At 40.6% G+C, this 23092-nt stretch overlaps 1 protein-coding gene across 1 annotated transcript in view; it reads right to left on the reverse strand.

Moving 5' to 3' along the window:
• Positions 1–391: 391 nt before the first annotated feature.
• ZDHHC13 (zinc finger DHHC-type palmitoyltransferase 13) overlaps positions 392–23092 on the reverse strand; it is a 52206-nt gene continuing 29505 nt past the window's right edge. Inside the window, exons 10-17 of the mRNA XM_052662058.1 lie at positions 19817–19917; positions 14710–14834; positions 13574–13636; positions 12777–12870; positions 10856–10939; positions 6343–6500; positions 3139–3236; positions 392–849 (exon numbers count right to left, since the gene is read on the reverse strand). Of these exons, the coding sequence (XP_052518018.1) occupies positions 711–849; positions 3139–3236; positions 6343–6500; positions 10856–10939; positions 12777–12870; positions 13574–13636; positions 14710–14834; positions 19817–19917 (862 nt within the window). The 3' untranslated portion in view covers positions 392–710. The remainder of the gene's footprint in view (positions 850–3138; positions 3237–6342; positions 6501–10855; positions 10940–12776; positions 12871–13573; positions 13637–14709; positions 14835–19816; positions 19918–23092) is intronic.

Raw genomic sequence — 23092 nt, forward strand, 5'->3', positions numbered from 1 at the left:
TTAGCATTTACAATCACATCCATCTAATATTTTAAAAGTGCTAAGTAAAAATTCTAATTAGTCTTTAATATTTCCTATGTTCACTTTTCTAAGTAAAACAGAAAATGAAATAAAAACTTGCTTATTTGTATTAACAATGATCTCACCTCATTCCTGGAACTGGGAATGTTTCTTCAGTCCTAAATACACCTTTTCTTAATTTAAGGTTCAAGAAGTGTCAAGTTTCAGAAACTAAATCTCAGCTACAAAAAAATTGTTTTATTACATGTGAAAGCAAAACAGGTACATCTATTTAAATATTTTTTTACATATTTATAGATAAAACAAAGACAAATAATTTATCAAAAATTACAAGTTTAAAGAATAGTACTACTTTGAAACAGCCAATAAAGTATCTGAAAATACCACACTTTCTCCATAATCGGTGAATATTATCGCCAAAAAAACAAAAGGAACTTGCATTTTCTCGTGAAAAATATAAAAGTTCTTTTTAGACGTTGGCTAAGATTGTTCAGGAACAGTCCGTCTTACTAAACCTGAAAACGTGTAAATGCTTTCTTGAGAACTTCTGTTTTTACCAAATGGCTTTAAAAGCCACCTGTGCCTTCCTTTGGGCTTAGGTGAACTCTCAATCTTCATTTCACTTGCAGACCACAGAGCATCGATGTAAGTACAAACAAATCAAAGTGAGAGTTACGGGGTGCTTTTCTTCATACTGAGCGAAGAACTTTCTCTTTAGCCGGGTGAAAGACCATGGTGTACTGTGAAGTCCAGTCTACTGCACAGGGCTTGACCAAGCCAAAGCAGCCGCACTGGAAGAAATCTGCGAGGTTTTGTGTGAACCCAAGGCTGCCAAGAAAGGAACAGAATGCGTCTTACTACATTTCCTGTTAGCACTTGATAAACATTTACTCAAACCCTAAATGTGCGCTGAGAATTTACAATACACATCCTTCTAAGCTCCCACAGAAATCCAGAGGTGAATCAGACAGTTCCTTGAACCTGGGACCCTTTGGTAAAAACTGAAGCCTGGCTCCATTTCTGAACGTGAATCCCTATTCTGAGATTCCTGGCAACTTAAGTTCATTTTGGATCCTCACTTACTGGAACGGTCACCACCACTATTAAGTTTTTGTTTTTTCATTTCCACTGCTCTAATTCAGACCTGGACTATCTCGAAGGCCAGACGGGCCAGAAACACACACACACACACACACACAATCAAAAAGATGGGATTCTTCTAAGAAACTCTCTAAATGATGCTTCTGTCTCAATTCCTTCTAATTCATCTTACATACTGGAGATTGGGCCTCCAAAAACATGATACATCATAGCTCCTCACCTCCCAATCAAAACCCTTTAAAGACATTCCTCTGCCCAGAGGCTCAAATCCAAATTCCTCATCTTTGTACTCACAGCCCTACACAATAAAGCCCCAAGACTCCTCAGGTTTCCATGTTCCAAACGTACCTTTTGTGATAGCTACCGTGGCTTTACTTTCCCCATGATCACAACTGCATGGGCCATTCTACCACCCTGGAACACACATTTCACTAATCTCATATCAGGTAACACCCTCATCCTCTTAAGTCCTACCAGCTCTCAAGGCCCAGGGCAAGGCCCACTTCACCTTTGGAGCCATCCTGACTGCATGTATCTTCACCATCTTTATTGTCCTCCATTGAATTCCTGAGTGCTACTATCTGTTCCAGTTACCAGGAATATTCATTTTTACGCGTGTGCCCCATCGTACATGAAGACACATCTGTGACTGAGGATGAGCGTGTGCTGCTGCTGGTTAGTGAGAGCCATTGGAAAGAGTTCCAAGGCTGCTCAGAAGGCAGCTTCCCAGGCAGAGGGCTGCCCACGTGGAACTGACAGGGTAGAAGCGGGAAGGCATGCTGGAGATTGACAGGGCCCAGCTCAAGAGCTGGCTATGTGTAAAAGTAACTTAGGGAGGACAAATAAGACAAACCTTTGGGTTGAACAGCATTTGGAAGCCAGATTCAAAGTGGCTCCAAGGCTTTACCTTTAGTTCCTCCAAGGATGCTGCCATTACTCATCATGCCCCAGCTCGCTCACCTCTGGCCCTTTATTCAGACTCTTCTCCAGGGCTTAGAATGCCCTTCCTTCCTTCTCCCCAACCCCATGTCTTTCAAGGCTCAGCTTAAAATTACACCTCTATCGCAAAGAGGTCCATACTTCGGTGGACTAAATATTTATTCTTCTGGTTACATCCCTGAGAAAGGGACTTATTACAACTGCCAGTCTCCAGCAATCAACACAAGCTTAACACCAGTCTCTACTCTCCATCACTTTGGCCCCCTCTTCCCAATTAAGTCAATTTCTCTTCTCCAAACACACATCACAGTCATATTACAGGCTCTGACTTCCCTGTCTAACAGCCTAACAGTTTCATCTTGTACCATGAGTGTGCTTTAAAATAGACTGCTCATGAGATATGCAGTAAGCGTTCAAATCCCTGGAGGGCCCTGGGTCACCTCTGCAGTGCTCCCGGCCTCCAGATCCCGATATATGTGACAGGGAGATAAGCTTCAAAGCCTGATCATTCATATCATAAGAGGATGGCCTTCCTACAGACACACTCATTTTTGACAGAGGACGGGTTTTACACAGCTGGTGCTCTCGGGAGAACATACCCCAAACCTAAAAAAGTAGCTTTTCTTTGACACGGGTGGGCTCATTAAACCATAGGGCTAAAAGAATTACTGGTGATAGAAAGTCAGGTTGAAAATCCTGGCAAAGCTCGCAATCTAACGCTTTCTGCAGAGAGCCCTGTGGCTGGCTTTCTCACCCACGTGCTCAGTTATCTCACACTGACTTCATGCCAGCAATATGCAACCTTGTGACCATGTGGCTTGACTGAAAAGATCCCCCGGCTTGGCAAAACTTCAAAGTCACTTACTGTTTGTGCTTGGTCCAGTAGACTAAATCCCAAATTCTTACCACCTTGGGGCTCATGACCTTACCACTCTTCTGCTATCACTGAGGCTTCCAAGAAAGAAGAGGTCCAACTCCATCAGGAAGCCAGTTGGGAGGATGGCAGCAGGGCCACAGGTGGTGATGGTGAGGCCAGCACCTTCCATAGACCCAGAGGGAGGAACAGGTCTCACTTACTTGTAGGGGGTCCTCCTGAGGGACAATGTCTGTTTCATGTGCTTGCTCTGCTTCAGCAGGCTGGTTCTCTCATAGGAGGTCAGGCCCAGAAAAGCAATCTGAAAAAGAATATTGGAAGGTATGCAAAAAAAACCCCCACCCCACCACACTGAGGCTCATCACTCTTGGCAGAGCATCACGGGACACTGATCGCCAAAGACAACAACACCAAGCCTTCTAACCAAGGATCGTGGTAAGGGAAAGGACTTGATAGCTCAAACCCAGACTCTCCTATGTAAATCTAGTAGCTGGGCTTTTTTTTTTTTGGATTGTCTGCTTTTTATTAACCTTCAAGAAAGCAGAGGGCATTGACTGATAGTCATGAAATGATTGCTTTAGCAATCACTGCTTGTGGCAGTGTTTAGATTCTCAACACATTCAGCATTCAAATTTCAGATGAATCAAGCAACATAATGTCAGTATTACAATTATCTCAACCTCTGTATGCTTCTTAGTATCTCTTTGAAAAGGGTCAAATAAAGTTAATCTGAAGTGAAGGACATTTGAAAATTGTCCTTTATAAGGACAGCTATAAATTTGGGGAAGGGTAAGAATTAAAGAAGCTAAAAAAATTCTTGAATCATTAAAACCAATATTACTCACTGAGGTATCTCATCCAATTCTCAAACAACTCAAACATCAAGTTCCTTATCTGTAAAACACAGATTATCACAGCATCCTCTTTAGCTTGTCTAAGGACTTGCAATAGTATGTTTAAAATGATCTAGTGCAGAGGTTGGTAGAGGTGAAGCAACTGGTCCAAGGCCACACAGCTTAGAAAATGACAGAACTGGGATGGACACCTCCGTCAGCATGAGAACAAAGTCCATGGTCCCTGTCAGCAGTCACCCTCTCAGTTTGACTTGCTACAGTCAAAACCATGACTCATGAGAGCACTTAGGAAATGAAAGACTTCAAATAACTGGACTATTTTGTTTATTAAGAAAACAACTTTACTCTGAATTCTCCTATTTGAAAACTATCCAAAACTTTGAGCTCACTTTCCAGCCTTAGAGAGTATAAACAAACTTTCTTTTAAAAAGCAAAGATATTATATCCTCAAATACTTGTACTTCTTTAAAGAGTCCAGAAAGAAGAAAGAAAATTAGAACTGATGTCTCAAGTCTTAGGTTCTGCCTCTAACTGAGCCCTATGGCCATAAGCAAGGCACTCAACATCGCTTAAGCTTGGCTTTCTCATCCGTAAAATGGACACACGGCTTTGGCACAGTCTCCATCTCAAATGTTTGTGAGGCCACTGACGCGAAAGTGCTTTGGAATACGTAAACCATATATAAATAATCATTTGCATTAATAATACCTAATATATATATATTATTTATATATGCTTTACATATTCCAAAGCGCCTTTCCATCAGTGGGCTCCTCAACATTTGAGATGAAGACTGTGCCAAAGTTGTGTGTCCATTTTACGGATGAGAAAGCTAAGCCTAAGAGATGTTGAGTGCCTTGCTTATGGCTGAGCTTCCCTGGTGGCTCAGATGTTAAAGAATCTGCCTATAATGCAAGAGACCCAGGTTCAATCTCTGGATTTGGAAGATCTGCTGGAGAAACGCATGGCAACCCACTCCAGTGTTCTTGCCTGGAGAATCCCATGGGCAGAGGAGCCTGACAGGCTGCAGTCCATGGGGTCACAGAGCGCTGGACACGACTGAGTGACTAATACCTTTACTTAGTCAGAGGTGGATTTAGAGGCAGAACCTAGGATTTGAGACATCAGTTCTAATTTTCTTTCTCCTTTCCTGGACTCTTAGAACTAACTTATAAATGATTATGGCTTTCCAGGTGGTGTGAGTGATAAAGAATCCACCTGCCAATGCAGGAGACGCAAGAGACAAGGGTTTGATCCCTGGGTCAGGAAGATCCCCTGGAGTAGGAAATGACAACCCACTCCAGTATTCTTGCCTAGAAAATTCCATGGACAGAGGAACCTGGTGGGCTACAGCCCATGGGGCCACAAAGAGTTGGACACGACTGAGCGCACACACATTATAAATGATTATTATAATATTAATAATCATTGACGCTAATATTCATTCTTTTTTTAAATTATTTTTTGGCCACACCACATGGCATGTAGGATCTTAGTTCCCATACCAGGGATCAAACCCACACCCCATGTAGTGGAAGCAAGGAGTCTTAACCACCCGACCAACAGGGAAGTCCTGCTAATATTCATTCCTACTGCCCGAGTCTACAGATGTCGGATAGGAGATTAGGACGAATATTCAGAAACCTCAATTCAGTCAGTATTATCAGCTTAATTCGTTTCTTCAGCATTTTCCCCCTTTTCCTTCCTTTACTTTTTATTATTATTGCAGAATTGGTTACTTCCTCATAAAAATGGAATACATTTTGCTTTTGTTGCGTAATGCTCTAATTATCTGAGGTCTGGCAGTAATTGGCTCAGACTGATCATGGCTGTCCATTCCATGAGGGAGGCCATAGCAACAATGGGAATTAGGTTACGCTCTTAAAGGCAGGCACGCAGCAGGGAAGGAACAGAAGCTTCACAGAAAGCTGAAGGTGGTGGCTACTGCCCTGGAGCATGACCTTTCTATAGTCATGACCTTCTCTGCAAGTGTATGTCCATTGGTTAGTGATGCATCTTTCATTTCTTCTCCACTTCCATGCCCTTAAGTACCACATAATAATAAGGATAACAAACAGGGCTAGGAAAAGGGAGGGAACATAATCATCTCACGTCTGCCTAATGCTTTATAGTTTATACCATGCTTTTACACACCATATAGTTTAATTATATGACAGAAAAAGCCCTTGAATGGAATTGTCAGAAGACCTAAGTTACCAGTTCTGATTTTTGCCATTCAGTGGGTGATCTTGAGCAATTCAATTCACCTCTCTGACCTCTATCTGTTAAAGAGGTCAGCTTAGATAACTCTCACAACTATACTAACACCTTATTACTCTAACCTTTAAACCATTCTCTTAGAGTTGACAGCAATTACTAACCCCCCACCCCCGCCCATTTTATAGGAAACTGCAATTCAGGGGTCAAATGACATGCCCAGACCCACAGGGTAAGTGACAGAGGCAGAACTCAAATCTAAGTCTTCTGATTTGAAATTTAAGTCCTTCTACCTCACTACATGTTACTGTATATGCACTATAAGAAAATAAATACCTGAAAAAGTTGATTTATTAATAAAAACGCTGACCATGAGAAATGAAAACCTGCTAACACGAAGATATACATGACCCAAGGGGAGCAGGTCACAGCCTGATTGAGGTAGGTCCACAGTCCGTCTTCTTTGAATGTTGTGGTGCAATGATTTGACCAATCTGTGAAGTCACAAAAGAGGGATCCATTATTTAAAATGGTAACAAGCTAGTGGTCATTCTTCAAGAAGATAAAAATCGCTGCAATTCTATTTAGGGAGAAGAGAAAGTAACACATAATAGCACAGATCAGAACTCAACTTAAAGACTTTATCTTCCAAATAAATGTCAGCTCAACAAAGATTTTTTTTTTTAATGGTATTGTTAAGGCTATGACAATACTGCATTGGTAGTTGGCAGTGAAGGAATAAAAACCAAAACCTTTATAAAACCATCACTAAAAGCATACTCAGCATAAAATAGACTGGTCAGAAGTTAGTTATTCAAGGACTTGATAACTGAGAATGATTATATATTCAATAAATATTTGTCTGAGAATATTCTCTATCTTATCCATGTTACAGCAAGACAAGGGTCTATTACAGAATTGAACATAAATTCTTATTAAGGGCTCAGCTCAACAGGCTATTGTTGAGGACACAAGAAATCCTATAAGCACCTGGGTATCACTGTAACACAACCTATAGCAGGCAGTTACTGACTGTACTTGTGCAATGGGACCATAATTAATCCCGCAGAGGGAGAAAAGCCAGGTGAGAGAACTCATGAGTCAGACACCCCTAAGGAAAAAAAGAACAAGATTCATATGGCTGCAGCTCAGTTTCTCTGCAGGAATATCTATTCATATGTCAGTCCAAAGTGAGGTCTTCATGATACTGACCCCCTAAGCCAGGAAGCCAAGAACATCAGTAGGGAGAACACAGGCAGGAATAGGCAGAAAAAAAGAAACAGATCTTCCAGGTAGCAAAAGTGAAAGTCACTCAGGCACGTCAGACTCTGCAACCCCATGGACTGTAGCCTGCCAGGCTCCTCTGTCCATGGAATTCTCCAGGCAAGAATACTGGAGTGGGCTGCATTTCCTACTCCAGGGGATCTTCCCAACCCAGGGATCGAACCCATGTCTCTCACATTACAGGCGAATTCTTTACCAGCTGAGCCACCAGAGAAGCCCCATGTAAAAATCAGTGACATCAAACAGGCATCATGGGCATTCATAAAGGACAAGGAAATAAGAACTGTATAGATGTGCACCTTGAGGCTTTATAAATGCCTCTGGCAATTCGATAAGTAGTTTCAGACATTTTCCCAAAGCAGCACTTAAGAGCTCCTGGGACAGAAAGGAAATGCGTCCATGACTTAACTATCAACTGTCTGACCATTTTAGTCCTGAAAATCTTTTTTTTTTTTTTTCGGAGTCCCGTTTGATTTCCAACAATCTTTCATGCATATATGCCAGAAGCATTCTAAGGGCAATCATCACAGAGCAACAATCAAGGTAAAAAAACTTTAAGGCAAATTACACTCTCTTTAAAGCTGCTCATTAGGACAGCAAACAAAGATGCATTCCACATACACACCTGATACGACAAAAAATATATATATATAATTTCCAACAGCAGGCTTAGGAAACAGCTGCTGAGTGGGAAAGAATATCTACTTTCTTTCTGCTTCTGAACGTCTACTGCTCCCTTCCGGGAATTTTTTTGATAACACTGCATGACTTTGAACAGGAATTTTCACGGGACTGATTTCAGATTTATCGAAGATATGGCTGCAAATGGCCACATACATTATGTTATGCAATACAACACTTTAATGTGTACTAACAATACATTTTTATCAGGTGGCCACTGGCTAATAACAGGGAACTTGTGCTCTAGATCAATCATTTTCATCTTTAATAGCTTTGACAGTTATGATGTTCTAACAATGATCTAAAAATCTTTGTCCTGTAGCTTGTAGGAAGGATGTTGACACTTTGAGTGACTTACCATCCACCCTGAAAACAGACCTCACAAAAGGGGAAATGCACAGAGGCTGCTCAAAGCCAGAGTAGCTAGAACTGGATCCCACGAGAAGGAAGGTACACAGCAGTGTTCTAGCATCAGGAGTGTTGATAATAAGGAAGATGGGATGACAATGAGGCCTTGTTAGAAAAATGGAGTGAAAATTCACTTTTGACTTCTGTGAAGTAATGATAAACGGACATAATGCTCTTGTTCAGTGTAAAGAAATACGGTGGTGGTCACAAAATAGCAAAACAATACATTAAAGTAACAAAACATGTTCAGCTAGTCTACACAGTTGTTAGTGAATGTAAGGTGGGACTGTTTCTAAGGAACAAAAAATGTAATACAAAAATTGCTTTGGAGCCAGAGAATAAAGACAAAGAGGAGGGAAGAACCAAACGCATGTAATAAGAAAGCAACTTGGAAAGGATGAATGTGATGGAAAATTACTTCTGTCCTTATCAATGCAGTCTTGTGCTGGACACAGCCCCCGCACAAAGGTGACTATTTTTAGTGACAAGAGAGTGTGGAGAGACAAGAGCGGCGTAAAGCCTGGCTCCTCTCCCTGAGGATCAAGCCCAAGGGACAGGCTGGTCCAGGGGCCCAGCTCCAAAAGGTTTCCAGGAATATGCTTTATTTTCAGGCCTTTAAAAGGGCAGCTCTTTCAACAGAAAGAAGCATTTTTTTTAAAAAAAATCTTTTATTTCTTATTCCACAGGACATAATAATCTAAGCAGTTTTAAAATTTCAGTGCTCAGGATTACTGATGGTCTTTGACAAGAATTGAGATCAGGGATCACAACCTTCTGACTCAGCTCCATTTGAGATGGTGGCGGTTACACTAAGCTCCAAAAGCATTCCCTAGTGATCAGAGACACCAAAGGGGTCTGGTAGAAACAGGGCTGTCCAGGTAACTGAGGTCCTCTCCATGCCTATGGCAGGGCTAAAAACAGACCATTTCATGAATATCAATTAACAATCTCTAAACAAAACAAAAGGGACTCTTGAGAGTCCTCTGGACTGCAAGGAGATCAAACCGGTCCATCCTAAAGGAAATCAACCCTGAATATTCATTAGAAGGACTGATGCTGAAGAGGAAGCTCCAATACTCTGGCCACATGATGTGAAGAACTGACTCACTGGAAAAGACCCTGATGCTGGGAAAGACTGAAGGGAAAAGGATAAGGGGGTTGCAGAGGATCAGATCCTTAGATAACATCACTGACTCAACAGACATGAATTTGAGCAAACTCTGGGAAATAGTGAAGGACAGGGAAGCCTGGTGTGCTGCAGTTCATGGGGTCGCAAACAACTGACATGACTGAGCGACTGAACAACAACCAACAACCTGTAATCCTGGATGTTTCTGGAAGGAGATTCGAGAGGCTGCGGACAGCATGGGGAAAATTACCTTTCAAAAATGAAACAAAATTTAACCTAGAGAAAGCCAGCTGGTGAGTGGGGTGAGGGGAGTAAGGAGTGGTGGGACTTGGGATGCTAAAGAGGAAAAGAAAAAATGTAGGAATAAATTTTCCACATCTGCTAGAATCATTCCACATTTTAGCTCAAGCAATAGGCTTGTATTCTACTGCCAAAATCCAAGACTTGAGCATGAATATAACAGGAGTATGCATGGAAACAGATCAGAAGTAAAGCCTCTGCCTCTAGAGCCAAATGCTCCTAAAACCTTCAGAATAAATAAATGATAAACAGTTAAACCAATAAAATCAAAATAAACTATAAGCTCTGTAAGTTTTTCCAGTTAGGTAGCCTATTCCTAGGTCTGAAAAGCACAGGCATGCAATTCTTAAGAGCTAACCAAAATCCTCCTTGCTTCAATTTAAGCCCTGTTCTTACTCGATCACGTTGGAACAGCTGGACGTCACTCCCTACATGAGCCCCTCCACCCCTGCCAGCCACTGACAACCTCCTGCGCGGCTACTGAAAAGTTGTTTTCCTTTCTCAGAGAAGCAGAATAAGTGATCTGCTGTTTTCTTCCAAGTTATTATTTCCAACCTTTCAATCACTGTCACTGTTTTCCCATCAGTTCTAAGTCCTGACTTGATATTTATCAAATGGTATGAGCTTTCAGAGTTCTGTGCCTTAAGTACTATGACCACCTCCACCCCACTCCCTCAACCTCTCGACCACCAACTTTTGCCCCCTATTTTATTTACTTATCACTTCCCCTTGCTTTGTACTTGAGCAACTGATTTTTACTCATCTCACTGAGGGATAAATCTGCACTTATATGAGTCTATTTTTGACCACTTCTCAAACTTATCAAGGTTACTTCAGAGTTCAATCTCTTACAAATTACTGACAACTAACCTCTCCTAGCATTTCTTACAGCTTCCCGATGCTGAAAGAGTCTTAAGAGCATTCATTTCACTTTTATTAGGGTATGGTTTATAGTCATCCAGCCACAATGTGATATAAAAGAGTTTACAAGAAACAGTGTATCGAGTGTGGGTGTCTAAGTCTGCTGTAAGAAAAATGTATACTTACAGATGAAAGATTCATATATAAACCAGTCACACACGATGGAAAGGAAAAATAAGAAGAATATGTAATAGTGATGGTTGCCAAAACCTACATCAAAAAAGAAAAACAACATATTTAACACTTTCTTACAATGATTTTCCAAACAAGGTCTTATTAAACAATTTCCTGTCAAAAGCTTTCACTAAAGTAAAAAAGAACTAAGCTGTTGTTTTGCTTTTAAATGCCATTAAACCCAAACCAAACAGCTTTGATATGCCCTGTTCAAATGTCCACATCAACTGAACTAATATTTATTCATTACTTACTAACAGAAGACACTTTTTTTTTTGGAGAGAACAAAGCTTACTAAGTAAATCCTATACAGCCCTAGGATGGCCTCTACAGTGCTGGAGGGAAATGAGTGGGCAAATCATACCCTGTCTCTTCCTTCCTTCCATGGAATGAGTTTATACAAGTGTGACTTCTGGACATCAAGGACTGACTCAATCAGGGGAACCCAGAAAACAAACAGGGGCAACAGATAACTTGCACGGAGCTGGATACAGCAGAAGAGGGGCAACCTGCAGTACCTGAGACAGGTCTACAGAAGCAGGGAAGGGCGAAGGTGCCAGGTGTCCAAGCCCCACTGTTGCACGTGCTGCCCCTCCCCATGCTGGAAACGGCCGCATTTTGACGCTAATGACACAAAGCTCCTTAGCCACCATGATGTTCCCAGCTTCCCAAAGCCCAGCAGAAGGAACAACACCCATTGGAATCAGGAGACCTTGATCTACAAATGACAAGTTGTGTGACTACAGGTAGGTAGGTCATTTAACTTATGATTCAGTGTTCTCATAACATGAGGAAAATATCTCTTCTGTCTACTTCACAAGCCTGTGGCAACCAAAGAGGATGATGTAAATGAAAATACTACGTAAACATGGTGTGATAAAAATATGTGGGCTTATACTATTGTTTTCTCAGTGCCATTCAAGGCTGCCTGTCATTAATGCCATTCATCTCATCCCTATGGTGGGATGGGGTCCACAAAGCCTGGGAACACAGGAATGATCTCTTCACCTGTACTGTAGACACAAAAGCTCATACAAGTGTTAAGTCATTCAGTCATGTCTGACTCTTTGTGACCCCATGGGCTGTACCCCACCAGGCTCTGTCCATGGGATTCTCCAGGTAAGAATACTGGAGTAGGTTGCCATTTCCTTCTCCAGGGGATCTTCCCAATAGTAGAGAATATCAAAATGCACCACGGAAAGGTGCCTTTTGTTCATCAAGATTCTACAAGCATAGCCTCCCCTTGAAGACTCATGAGACTCTGAAGTTCCTCATAATAAAGCCCTGCCTTTTACTGTGATGGCTCAGAGGAAACCCAGGGCTGCAGATCAGGACAGTAAATACTCCCAGGGAAGGCAGACCCCAGACCTCTGCCATCTCTGGCTCTGGTGCCTACTTGAGCCTGGGAGGCAAGGAGAAAAGGTGAATAAAAGGGATAAGATACAAATTATGGAAAGAACATGCTATCTGGAGTGGAAAACTGATACTACTAAAGTGAACTCAAGCAAATAATTTGACCTTTAGTATTTTTTCCAACTCTAAAATGAAGATAGGGTTCATGCTTGGGAACGCATGTACACCCGTGGTGGAGTCATGTCAATGTATGGCAAAACCAATATAGTATTGTAAAGAAAATAAAGTAAAAATAAAAATTAAAAAAAATAAAATGAAGATAGTAATACCAACTTCTCATGATAAAACAGGATACTATCTATAAAGGTGCTTTAAAATTATTATCAACCTCAACAATCAATGTTCCGAAAGTATTAAGACCACAGAGCTGATCTCTGACAAGCAAAAGCTACAGATGCTTAAAGTCACATGCATTAATGAAGAGAGAGCTGAACTTCAGATGGAAACTTGACACTCTCACCTATGCACCGTCCAGTCCACAGGCAGTGTTGATCGTACCGAGCCACACAGGAGTTGCACACATGGCAATGGAGTGATCTTAATGGCTTCCTTATCTAAGGCGACAATTAAGAGAGCGAGCAGATATCAGAATCCCAAAGTGGTAACAAATCAAAAGCAACATTTTATTTCTAAATTATAGAGACACACTGGCACAAATAATCCTATATTGATCATCAATTCACTTAGGCTCTGGAAGGCCTTGTTACTCTTACTTCCAGATGTCTACTTTAATTAGGCCATGAATAAGGGGGATTTGGAGTCCAGAGCCTACTGACACTGATGAAGGGGAAATGTGGCAGCACCACACAGCAGGATGAGTATCAGCCGAAGAAACAGCGAACACGAGTTACATTTCTGGCTCTGTCAGTAATTTGGGGAAAGTTACTTCTCTTTAGGCCATGAATCCTCAGTTGCTAAATCAAAGGTTTCACTAGGCGGTTTCTAGGGTCACCATGATCCTGAGACTCCAAGTTAGCTCTAACATATGCTTCATGGCAGGAAAAAGCAAACCAAACACATAAAGAGATTCAACCATAGGCAACTTCAAGAGATTATAAACATCCTTCTCTCATATGTTCAAGGCAGAAAATTGTTCTGACAGCAATGTGAAATTAAAAAAAAACAACAATTTTATACCTGGTAAAAAGAAAGGTGTATAAATATACCAGAAGATGTGAAAAATGCATACATGAGCATTGTAACAAAGAATTTGCTTTTACTATGGGAAAAGAATTACAGAGGAAAAGATTCACTCACAAGACAGGATGTACAAAATGTTCTGAAGTCCAGACAGCCGGTCTCTGCAAGGGTGATGATACTCTGAAAGACATTAAGTTTGACCTTACGTTTGCTTTTTACTGGGGAAATGGATGATGCATGGTTATATACCATTCTCACAGTTCTCTCTCCAAACTGCAATAGCTAGAAAAGCAATTTAGAAGACCTGCCACCATATCATTCTGTGCCTGAAATATGTGACTTTTCAAGGCTGCATTTTCAAACACAGTCAATAAATTAGAATGCACAAAAATTGCACCCCCTCCCTGTATTCCATGAATGGCAATGATCTCTCAGTTATAATATGCTAAAGAAAAATAAACACACACATTATACACTCATAAAAAAGGAACAAAAACCACCTACACATCAGAGTTGATGGTTATAAGTTTCAAAGGCAGGCTTTCAGGAATACTGGCTTTAGATAACAGAGAAAATAACAATCTCCCCAACTTCTAACATTCACGAGCAATGGGAAACACACCGTGACTCCTGACAATTTCAGTCTGAGGACAAGAAAGGGCATCTCCTCAGCCAGTAAGTAGAAGGACTCCCCTTGGCCTCGTCCTAGATACTCTCTATATATTTCATAAGGGAATTTAAGCTGCATGATCATTACCTAAGTATTATTATAAAGAAGCAGGAGCTCATATCTACTGACAGAAATTATATCTGAAAAGTCTTGGTGGTATATTACTGTAATGGAAAATAAAAACACTTTTTAAACTTTCATATAAATAAATGACAGTGAAGAAATCTGTTTGCTGATTTAATTATTCCACATTTATGCTGCACCTATTATGTGCCAGGCTTCCCTGGGGCTCGGATGGTAAAGAATTTGGCTGTAATGAGGAGACTCGGGTTCGATCCTTGGGTTGGGAAGATCCCCTGGGGAAGGGAATGACAATTCACTCCAGTATTCTTGCCTGGAGAATTCCATGGGCAGAGGAGCCTGGCGGGCAACAGTCCATGGGGTCACAAAGAGTTTGTCACAACTGAGGCGACTAACAGACTGATTAGCTGCCAGGCACTAGAGATGCAGTCCCAATAAAAACCGACATAGTTTACCACGCCTTTCTATAAAACAAGTCAGTAACATTACAGAGAAAGCTCACCATTTTCTTTTCTTCTTCTGAAGCCTTAGTGAACCCTGGATCAGTTGTCCAAGTCTTGTAGAAAAAATAGAGGAAGGCTACTATGCTGATAATGAAAACGAAATACAAAGGGGTGCCTGCTACATGTGAAAGCTGAGTTAAGGAACATATCAGACTTCTAGTAGGAACAGCCTAATTATGATGCAGGCACATTTCATCACTGGTGCTTAAGAGTCTCTTTACTCTGCACTCTACCTGTGCCTTTCCTACATACACACACCACTACACAGACTAACCCTAAAACCTGGTCCCACCCTATGTTCTGCTCCTAGAGGAATCTGCTCATAGTTGGCTAATAATTATCTCTTCTCATTAGTTGAAACTCATATAAAAGACTGAGAGGAATAGTTGCGGTACATGAAGAACCTCCTAAATACTGAAAAACCTTCCAGATCCAAGCAAATTAATATCTAATGGTGTAACTGTGCCTCTCTTGTGTGCATCTAAAATAGTATTTTCTGATCACCTAATAAATTTTAACAAAACTATTCAAAGAAACAAATCACTGAGTTCAGAGATTCTAATTAAAAATATTTCCCTATATATTAATGCTAGCAAACATTTCTTACATGGAAGTTTAATAACATAATTCTTGTAGTTGTATTAGGCTGAGTTAATTCAGAAACAAAGAAACTGCTCTCCTTGCAAAGTGGTTACGAATTAGATACTATTTGGAAAGGCAGATATTATGGGTAAGTTAAGATAAAGTGTTTCAAAGATAGACATTACCCACTTTGAAGTGCTTTTAAAGTGGTTCAAATCCTTTGTATCAAAAAGGAAAATTTTGCTCCAGGGAAGGACAAATGAATGTGCAATAATGAACCAATAAGCCAGCAGTAAACAAGTTCTCCTTGTCCAATTAAAATCATTATATTGACACAGTAACTGTATCTGCCTTCGGAGGTATTGCCAAGCTGCCTGGTGCTAAACTTCAGAGTGGAAAAATGTAGCCACAGAACAAACTAAACTCTTGCTATTCAGTGTTGTCCGTGGACCCACAGCAACGGCTTTACCTGGGAGCTTATTAGAAGGGTAGAGCTCCAGACCTCACCCCAGACCTGCAGAAGCAGACTCTGAAATTTACCAAGATCCCTAGGGGATGCACATGCACATTATAGTTTGAGAAGCACTGCTCTTATCCACAAAAAAACAGCAGAACCACATCTCGTTCCAGTAGGCAGGAATGGATCTTGTTGGTTTAGCTTACTGGTTTATCTGCAGATGGGCCTGGCTTTATGAAAGACACAGGATTCCCCCCCTCCTCCCCCAAAAAGCTGTATGAAATTGAAATTGCATTCCCCTAAAATCCTGATCAACATACACGACACAGTCTCAAAAAACTCCAACTGAATCACAGGATAATCTTCTGTACTGAGTGGAACAAATCTGGGGCTCCTGTTCTGAATAATCTTTAGAACAAGTCCTGCAGAAATTGATGGATTCTCTCCTTCCAAATGAACGGATCCCTTCACTATATTCCCTCACATAAAAGCCAAGCATGCCTTGTTCCCATGCCCTTGCTTTGTATGGTTCACTGCTCTCAAGTGTTCCCCACTTTCCCCATCTACTTCTAAAATCATACTTTTAGGATGTCCAAGTCCTAACTGCCTTCAAGACCTAACTTACAGCCTTCCTTTCACTTGAGGTCTTTCCCTGTGGAAAAAGATTCTCTCCCTTCCCTGAACCCAAGAATGTTAATTCTATGGCACTCAGCCCTGGATTATAGTTATCTGTAGACAATTTAACCTCCCCAGTTAGCCTGTGACCCTTTTGCAGCTAGAATATTTCTCAACATGGATCTGAGATCTGCCATTTTATAACTTGGATTAACTGGTTTTCGTTCTTCAGCTTCTTTATATCTACACTGTAATCTACACTATAGTTGCCCTACAGGCAGATGCTACAGGAGCTGCTTCCAACATTTTTATTGAGTGCTCATTCTGTACAATGCACTGTCTTCCAAATGACAGACTTTCAGGCACTTGAAATTGGAAGGCAGAGCTTACACCTCCAGGATAGGCAGCAACATCACTGCTCGCACAACATGCTTTCCTGCATATGTTCCTCTGTTCGCCACTGTCTCTTTTCGAAAGAACAGCATTTGAAACAGAGCAAACACATCTCAGGTGTGTCCTGACCAGTGCAGTCGACAGTGAGATGCTGATGTCTTTTGCCTAGACACTCACATCCTAATACTACTAGACAATACACTGGTTTCCTTGAAAGCCGCATCACTACACATACCAGGCTTCTGGTCAAAGCTCCTGGTTCTTTTTCATTTGACCTGAAGCTGTGTCATTCTCACCACGATGTGTACTTGTATCACGCTGATTGTCTGAAACTCAGTATTAGGACTTCACATATTTATTCCTCTTAAACTTAACTCAGCTACAGCTGGAATCCCAAACGTCATGTTCAGTGGTTCACCATCTCTTTGCTGAATCTTAATCTTACTTCCAAGCTCATCAGTAAGGCCTTCTCTCCTTCTCTCAAACCTGCCTCATAAAAGCCACATATCACTTGCTGTACACACAAAAGGCACTAAAAGAAAGTGTTCATCTCAAGAGCTAACCTAGAGCTGCTCTTAAAATTCCAACATATAACCTTCCACACAGATTTTGTTCATAAGAGTAATTGATAATAATAAAATAATAGGTATTTACAGAATGGGGACTATGGTCAGCATTTTACAGACATCCTAACATAGTAATGCTTGCAGGCACCTGATGAACTTGGTACTGTTATTCCTAATTTAGGAAAACTGATACTCAGTGAAATTATTTGCCCAATGGTACCGCGGCTCAGCAGGTAAAGAATCCGCCTGCAATGTGGGAGACCTGGGTTCGATCCCTGGGTTGGGAAGATCCCCTGGAGAAAGGAACGGCAACACCTTTCAGTATTCTGGCCTAGAGAATTTCATGGACAGAGGAGCCTGGTGGACTACAGTCTATGGGGTCCCAAAGAGTCGGACACAACTGAACAACTTTCACTTCACTTCACATAATAACTAGTAAGAAAAAAAAAAAGCCAGAACTCCAATTCATTCTGTCTGATTCCAAAGACCACATTCCTTCCACAATGTTCCCAGGGCCTCTTCCCGTGATGGGCAAAGCGGCTGTGGCAGTGGAGGCCCCATGCAATCCAGACACGGCAACACAACTAGTCTACACCCTCAGGATGGGTCTTTCCAGGGCAGCACCTCAGTGCACACCCAAGGCAGTTCAGATAACATTTAGCACTCAGCTTGGAAAACACTGATCTGATGGCGCCACCTACTGACTGACCTGGACCCACCAGCAGCAGCCTGGACGCTTATTAGAACTGGTTTCATGCTGTACATGTCAGTAAAATACGTTCCTGTCAACTGCAACATCTTTTAAGATTCTGTCCAGCTATGGAAATCAAATCAGTCCTTCTCATATTATGACATCTTCACAAATACTGAACAGCAGTAAACTCAACTGAATACTAACTAAATACTTCTGTAATCGAGGTTTTCAAACTATGGTGGAGTAACATTTTTGTTAATATTGACACTGAAAATTTGAAATAATTCAATGTAAAAGCTACCACACTTTTTTGGTGCAAAATCTAAAAGAGCATGAGTTACCCACATTTTAAAAAGTCATCAAGAAACACAATTTTAAAACTATGTTTACTCCACTGTGTATGAACTGGTAAATAAAAATATCAGTCAGCCCTTTCAGTACTACGTCAATTACCAAAACATTTACTAGCCTTGGGACTTCTATAAGTGATAAAGTATTTTTGTATCACACAATATCACCCAAGCCTTTATTAAGTGGTGGTCATAAGGCCAGTGCTTAAAAAGCTGCCCTCAAATCAATAACTGAGATGAAAGTTAATGCAATAAAATCTTTTGAAAAGTCAAAATGACCCCCATGGTATACTGTGCCATTTATTTAAAGGAATCTGAAAAGTACTAGAGATAACGCTCAGAAATAAAGAGCATCACTCAAGTAAAAACATGCTATAATGAAGGGTGATAAATGCACTAAGAATTCATATGCCTCTCTCACTTTACATTTATTTCGATGAAACAATAAACTGAGTGAACGCATCTCTCTTATAAGCAGTATTCTTTCTTTAAAAGTGTATCACGCCCAGAATGAGAAATAACAGAGAGTTAAAGGAATATGCTTAAAGGTACATGTCTATCCACCACATCCATTCTCCTGCCCTGTAAGGAAAGCAAGGCTTTTAATGGTTTCCTAGGGCCCTTTGAGGGAGAGAAAGGAGCCTGGAAAGAGGTGGGAACTCTGAAAACTGGAGAAAACGCATCCTTCCTAATGGGAGCTATAAATAGCCATAAACTAAGAAGTAACCCCTATCCTCACTTTCAGGTGACTGGATTTGGCCTGGGCCCTGCTCCTCAAGTGATAAACCAATCCCTTGGATGAGTTGTTTTTTTAAACTACAAGTTGCCATCCACTAGTAGGTCATGAAAGATTTAAGTGGCCTATGACTTGCATTTTTTAAAAAGGAAATAGAATAAAAAACAAAAATGTTAGAGTAAAGCACATATTAGGATGTGCTTTTGTCTCACATATATTTTGGGTGGCAACGCAAATTTATTTTTACTGTGCACTGAAAACCACTGCCTTGGATGATAACACTGCACTGACTACTGCTGAGGAGGACACATTTCCTTCAGTACTCCACCTCTACAGGTAATCTTGGCATCCAGATTTATTAGTCACTACAACTGCTGACCAAGTTAAAAGAACCATCTGACCTTAAAGAGAACCTCAAGGCAACACAGTAATTTTTATGGATCTAAATAATTCACAGTTCATTTACTGTTTTAATATATTGTTAAACTGTTTCCTTCCTATGTGTAATTAATACTAAACACCTGCTGTTTCCATAATGTACCCTGAGATCACATCCAGAATTCAGTAGATTTCCAACATTAAACACCGTCAATCAGGACCATTAAATTAATATAAATTTGATTTGCATTCCCTGGATCTCATCTAGTATCTAAATTTTAGTCATTTTTAAAAGCTAAATGAGATATGCATTTAAAGGTAAACTTGAAGGATATCAGGAAAGAATAAGATGAACCAAGTCATAAACATCCAAAAAATGGAGCTCAGCAGAAAGACTGTTGGTAAGTATATAAGGCTCTTGTACCCGAGCAAGAACCTAAAAGAAAAAAAGTATAAACATAAGGTATTAGTGATTCTGAGCGTTATCATATTCATCTTAGTTCTAAATTCCCTTAAATAATAACAACAGTGAAAATAAAGAAGACCTCAGATAACAGCAGCAGCTTTCACCAAGTGCTACGTGCCACCTTCCATGTGGTAATTGCTAGGCACCAGCATCGCTTCATTGTACGTGTGGGAAAACTGAAACACTGAGACTCTCAAAGTAAGTCCTGTGACGAACCTACACGTTATTTCACTCCCAATAACATTATATTTTCAATTAATCTTTTTCATTTCTATTGAAACACATATTTGTATTTTTGGCATGTTGTATTTTCAAACACACGTTATATTTCCAAATTGCAAAAATTTAAATCCCTGGAGAGTCATCTTCACATTTAACAAGCTAAATGCGAAGATAGCAGTGTATTTTTGAAACACACAGAGGCACACAACCTTGAGCATTTTTATCCTACAATCAGCTTGTGAAGCAGACACGTAACATAAAAAGATACATACAGGTTACGGGTGGCTTTCGTCATCAAACCCCAGCCATCTTGCTTGGATCACAAGCAACATGGAAGTCCACATAAAACTTACTCAAATGTTTACTACTATAGTTTCAAAAGAAAAAAAAATCTCTTACATTAAATACTCAATACAGTAAATCATGCATGAATATAGTTTACCTAGATCTATTTTTAAATCATACCATAAAACAACAATGACTGAACACACATATTAAAGGGTTTTTAAAAAGTTATCAAGATCCTAAGCACAACTATGATGAAATAACACTTGGCAACAAGTATAAAGATCCCAAACCTCAGGCCCCCAGTATGTTGCCAGAATAGGCCAACTGGAGCCCACATAACCTTCGTGGCATGGCTTGTCTGCAGCAAAATTTGTTTGACCTAATTAAGTGGTGCAGTGAACTGTCTTATTTGAAACAGCCTGCTACTACGACCTGTCTACTCCTGACAGGTATCACATAGCAGCCTGGACCAACAAACAACCTCCTGTGGAGCCTAGTAATAGTGGAAGTTCATAGCTGCTTACTCCGTGAAACTGGGACTCTGAAGAGTGGAAGAAATAAAAGTAGAATGGACAAAACTGCTGCTGCTGCTGCTGCTGCTAAGTTGCTTTAGTCGTGTTCGACTCTGTGCGACCCCATAGACAGCAGCCCACCAGGCTCCCCCGTACCTGGGATTCTCCAGGCAAGAATAGTGGAGAGGACTGGAGTATGGACAAAGCTACCATATGCATTTGTCTCCCATTTGAACAGTGTCCATATGCTAAGCCTAGCATATGAAGCCCTCAACTCACAAAGTTTCCATATAAATTTTTTATAACATGAGTTTCTATTAAAACAAAATCTCAAATGCCCCTATCCTAGGTGAGTAGATATTGTGCCAGCCTTTGCTTTCTCTCTGGAAAAAAGAAAAAAAGTGATTGCAATTTGGCTTAAAATTTATTTGAAAACCAAGTCAATCCAATTAGCGGAAAATGAATGAATATCTCTAACTTACAAATTTTCTGCATAGCAGGCAATTTCAGGCATTTTACTATTTTTCAGAAATTGGAGCTTTTAAATTCATTTCCAGCCTACTGTCCTGCTCTTGAATGACTAAGTGGTAATATTCCACTAATGCTTTTTTTTTTTTAAATAACAAAAGCAACTCATGCTTATTCCACAAAATGCTGGTGAGCAGACAAAGGACATAGGAACACTCATAATCACACCCTAAAGACAGCAACACGCACTTTTAGATTCTCTCTTACAGATCATCACTGTTACATTTTCCTTTCCTTCAGTGACTGAAAACATTTGACAGGAGAGACACATGTCCTGCTTGTATGGGCCTTACATTCCAAGAAACAGTAATTAAGTGCCATGAAGCAAATACAAGGGGAGGATACAGCAGAGCCAGTCAGACATGGCTTGGCTGAGGAGGGGATGCAGGGAACTGAGGTCCATGAGACGTCTCCCGCTACGTAACAACACGGTACAGACAGACACACAAGCAAGAGCCAAGGCCCCAGATGGGTATGAGCTTCACATGTTCTAGAAACAGAAAAGAAGGCTGCAGGGCAGTGAAAGTAAGAGGTAATGCCAGAGGGGAAGGGGTGATTACATAGCACCTCACTGGCAAGGAGTCTGGACGTCATTCTGAGGACAAGGAGAAGCCACGGGAGGGCTCTATGCAGGGAGAGAAGACAGAAACTGGCTTGCTTTTTTAAAGCCCACCCTCGATTGCTGAGTGAGGAGGAACTACAGCGGGGTAACAGCTGGAGTCAGGAGATCAGTGAGGCGGCCTGGCCTAAGGAGTCAGCAGAGGAGAGGATGCGAGCAGACCAAGGGGGACAAGGCAGAGAGGGCCTGGGAGGGCACTGGGTGTGGCGGGTGAGGGGCAGCAAAGAACAGCGGGGGCCAGTGATCCGAGGATGGGACCCATTATTCATGTAGAAACTGGATGCCGCTCTTCTGGGAAAGGAAGACGAAAAGCAGCGCTGGGTACTGATTACTGAGTACTGGGCATCAGTCATGGTTTTAACCATTATATTTGTACTAACCACAAGGCAGGCATTGTCATAAATATTATCCTCATCTTAGAGATAAAGAAATCGAGTCACAGAGAGGTAAACCAACTTGCTCAAGGTCAGACTGTCATGTGATAAAGCGTGACTTGAACCCAGGCAATCTGACTCTTAACTAGTGACTACATATATATATGTGTGTGTGTGTGTGTGTATATACACATATATATAATGTATATATGTAAACTGTATACATATATACAATATACATTGTATACAATATATATACATATATATGTATATGTATTACATATAAATATGTAAATATGTGTGTGTGTATATATATAATGTATGAATGTTTTATTAAAAATAGAATTATACCACAGTTACTATTTTATAACTTCCTATGATTTACTTAGGTTGTTTCTTACCTAAAAAACATTATGAGCTAAAAACTAGCTTAAAATGAATTTAGATTTAGAATAGAAAAAATCAATTTCCAAAAAATGGGCAAAAATGCTTCAAGATGCAAAATAGTTACAAAAATCTTCTCATTATTCATTAACAATTCAAAAAGTGACCCAGGAAAAAAAAGTGAGCTAGGATATTTATTTTCTACCAATTGTCAAGGT

This window comes from Budorcas taxicolor, chromosome 25, assembly GCF_023091745.1.
Source record: "Budorcas taxicolor isolate Tak-1 chromosome 25, Takin1.1, whole genome shotgun sequence".
In the NCBI taxonomy this organism is placed as follows: domain Eukaryota; kingdom Metazoa; phylum Chordata; class Mammalia; order Artiodactyla; family Bovidae; genus Budorcas; species Budorcas taxicolor.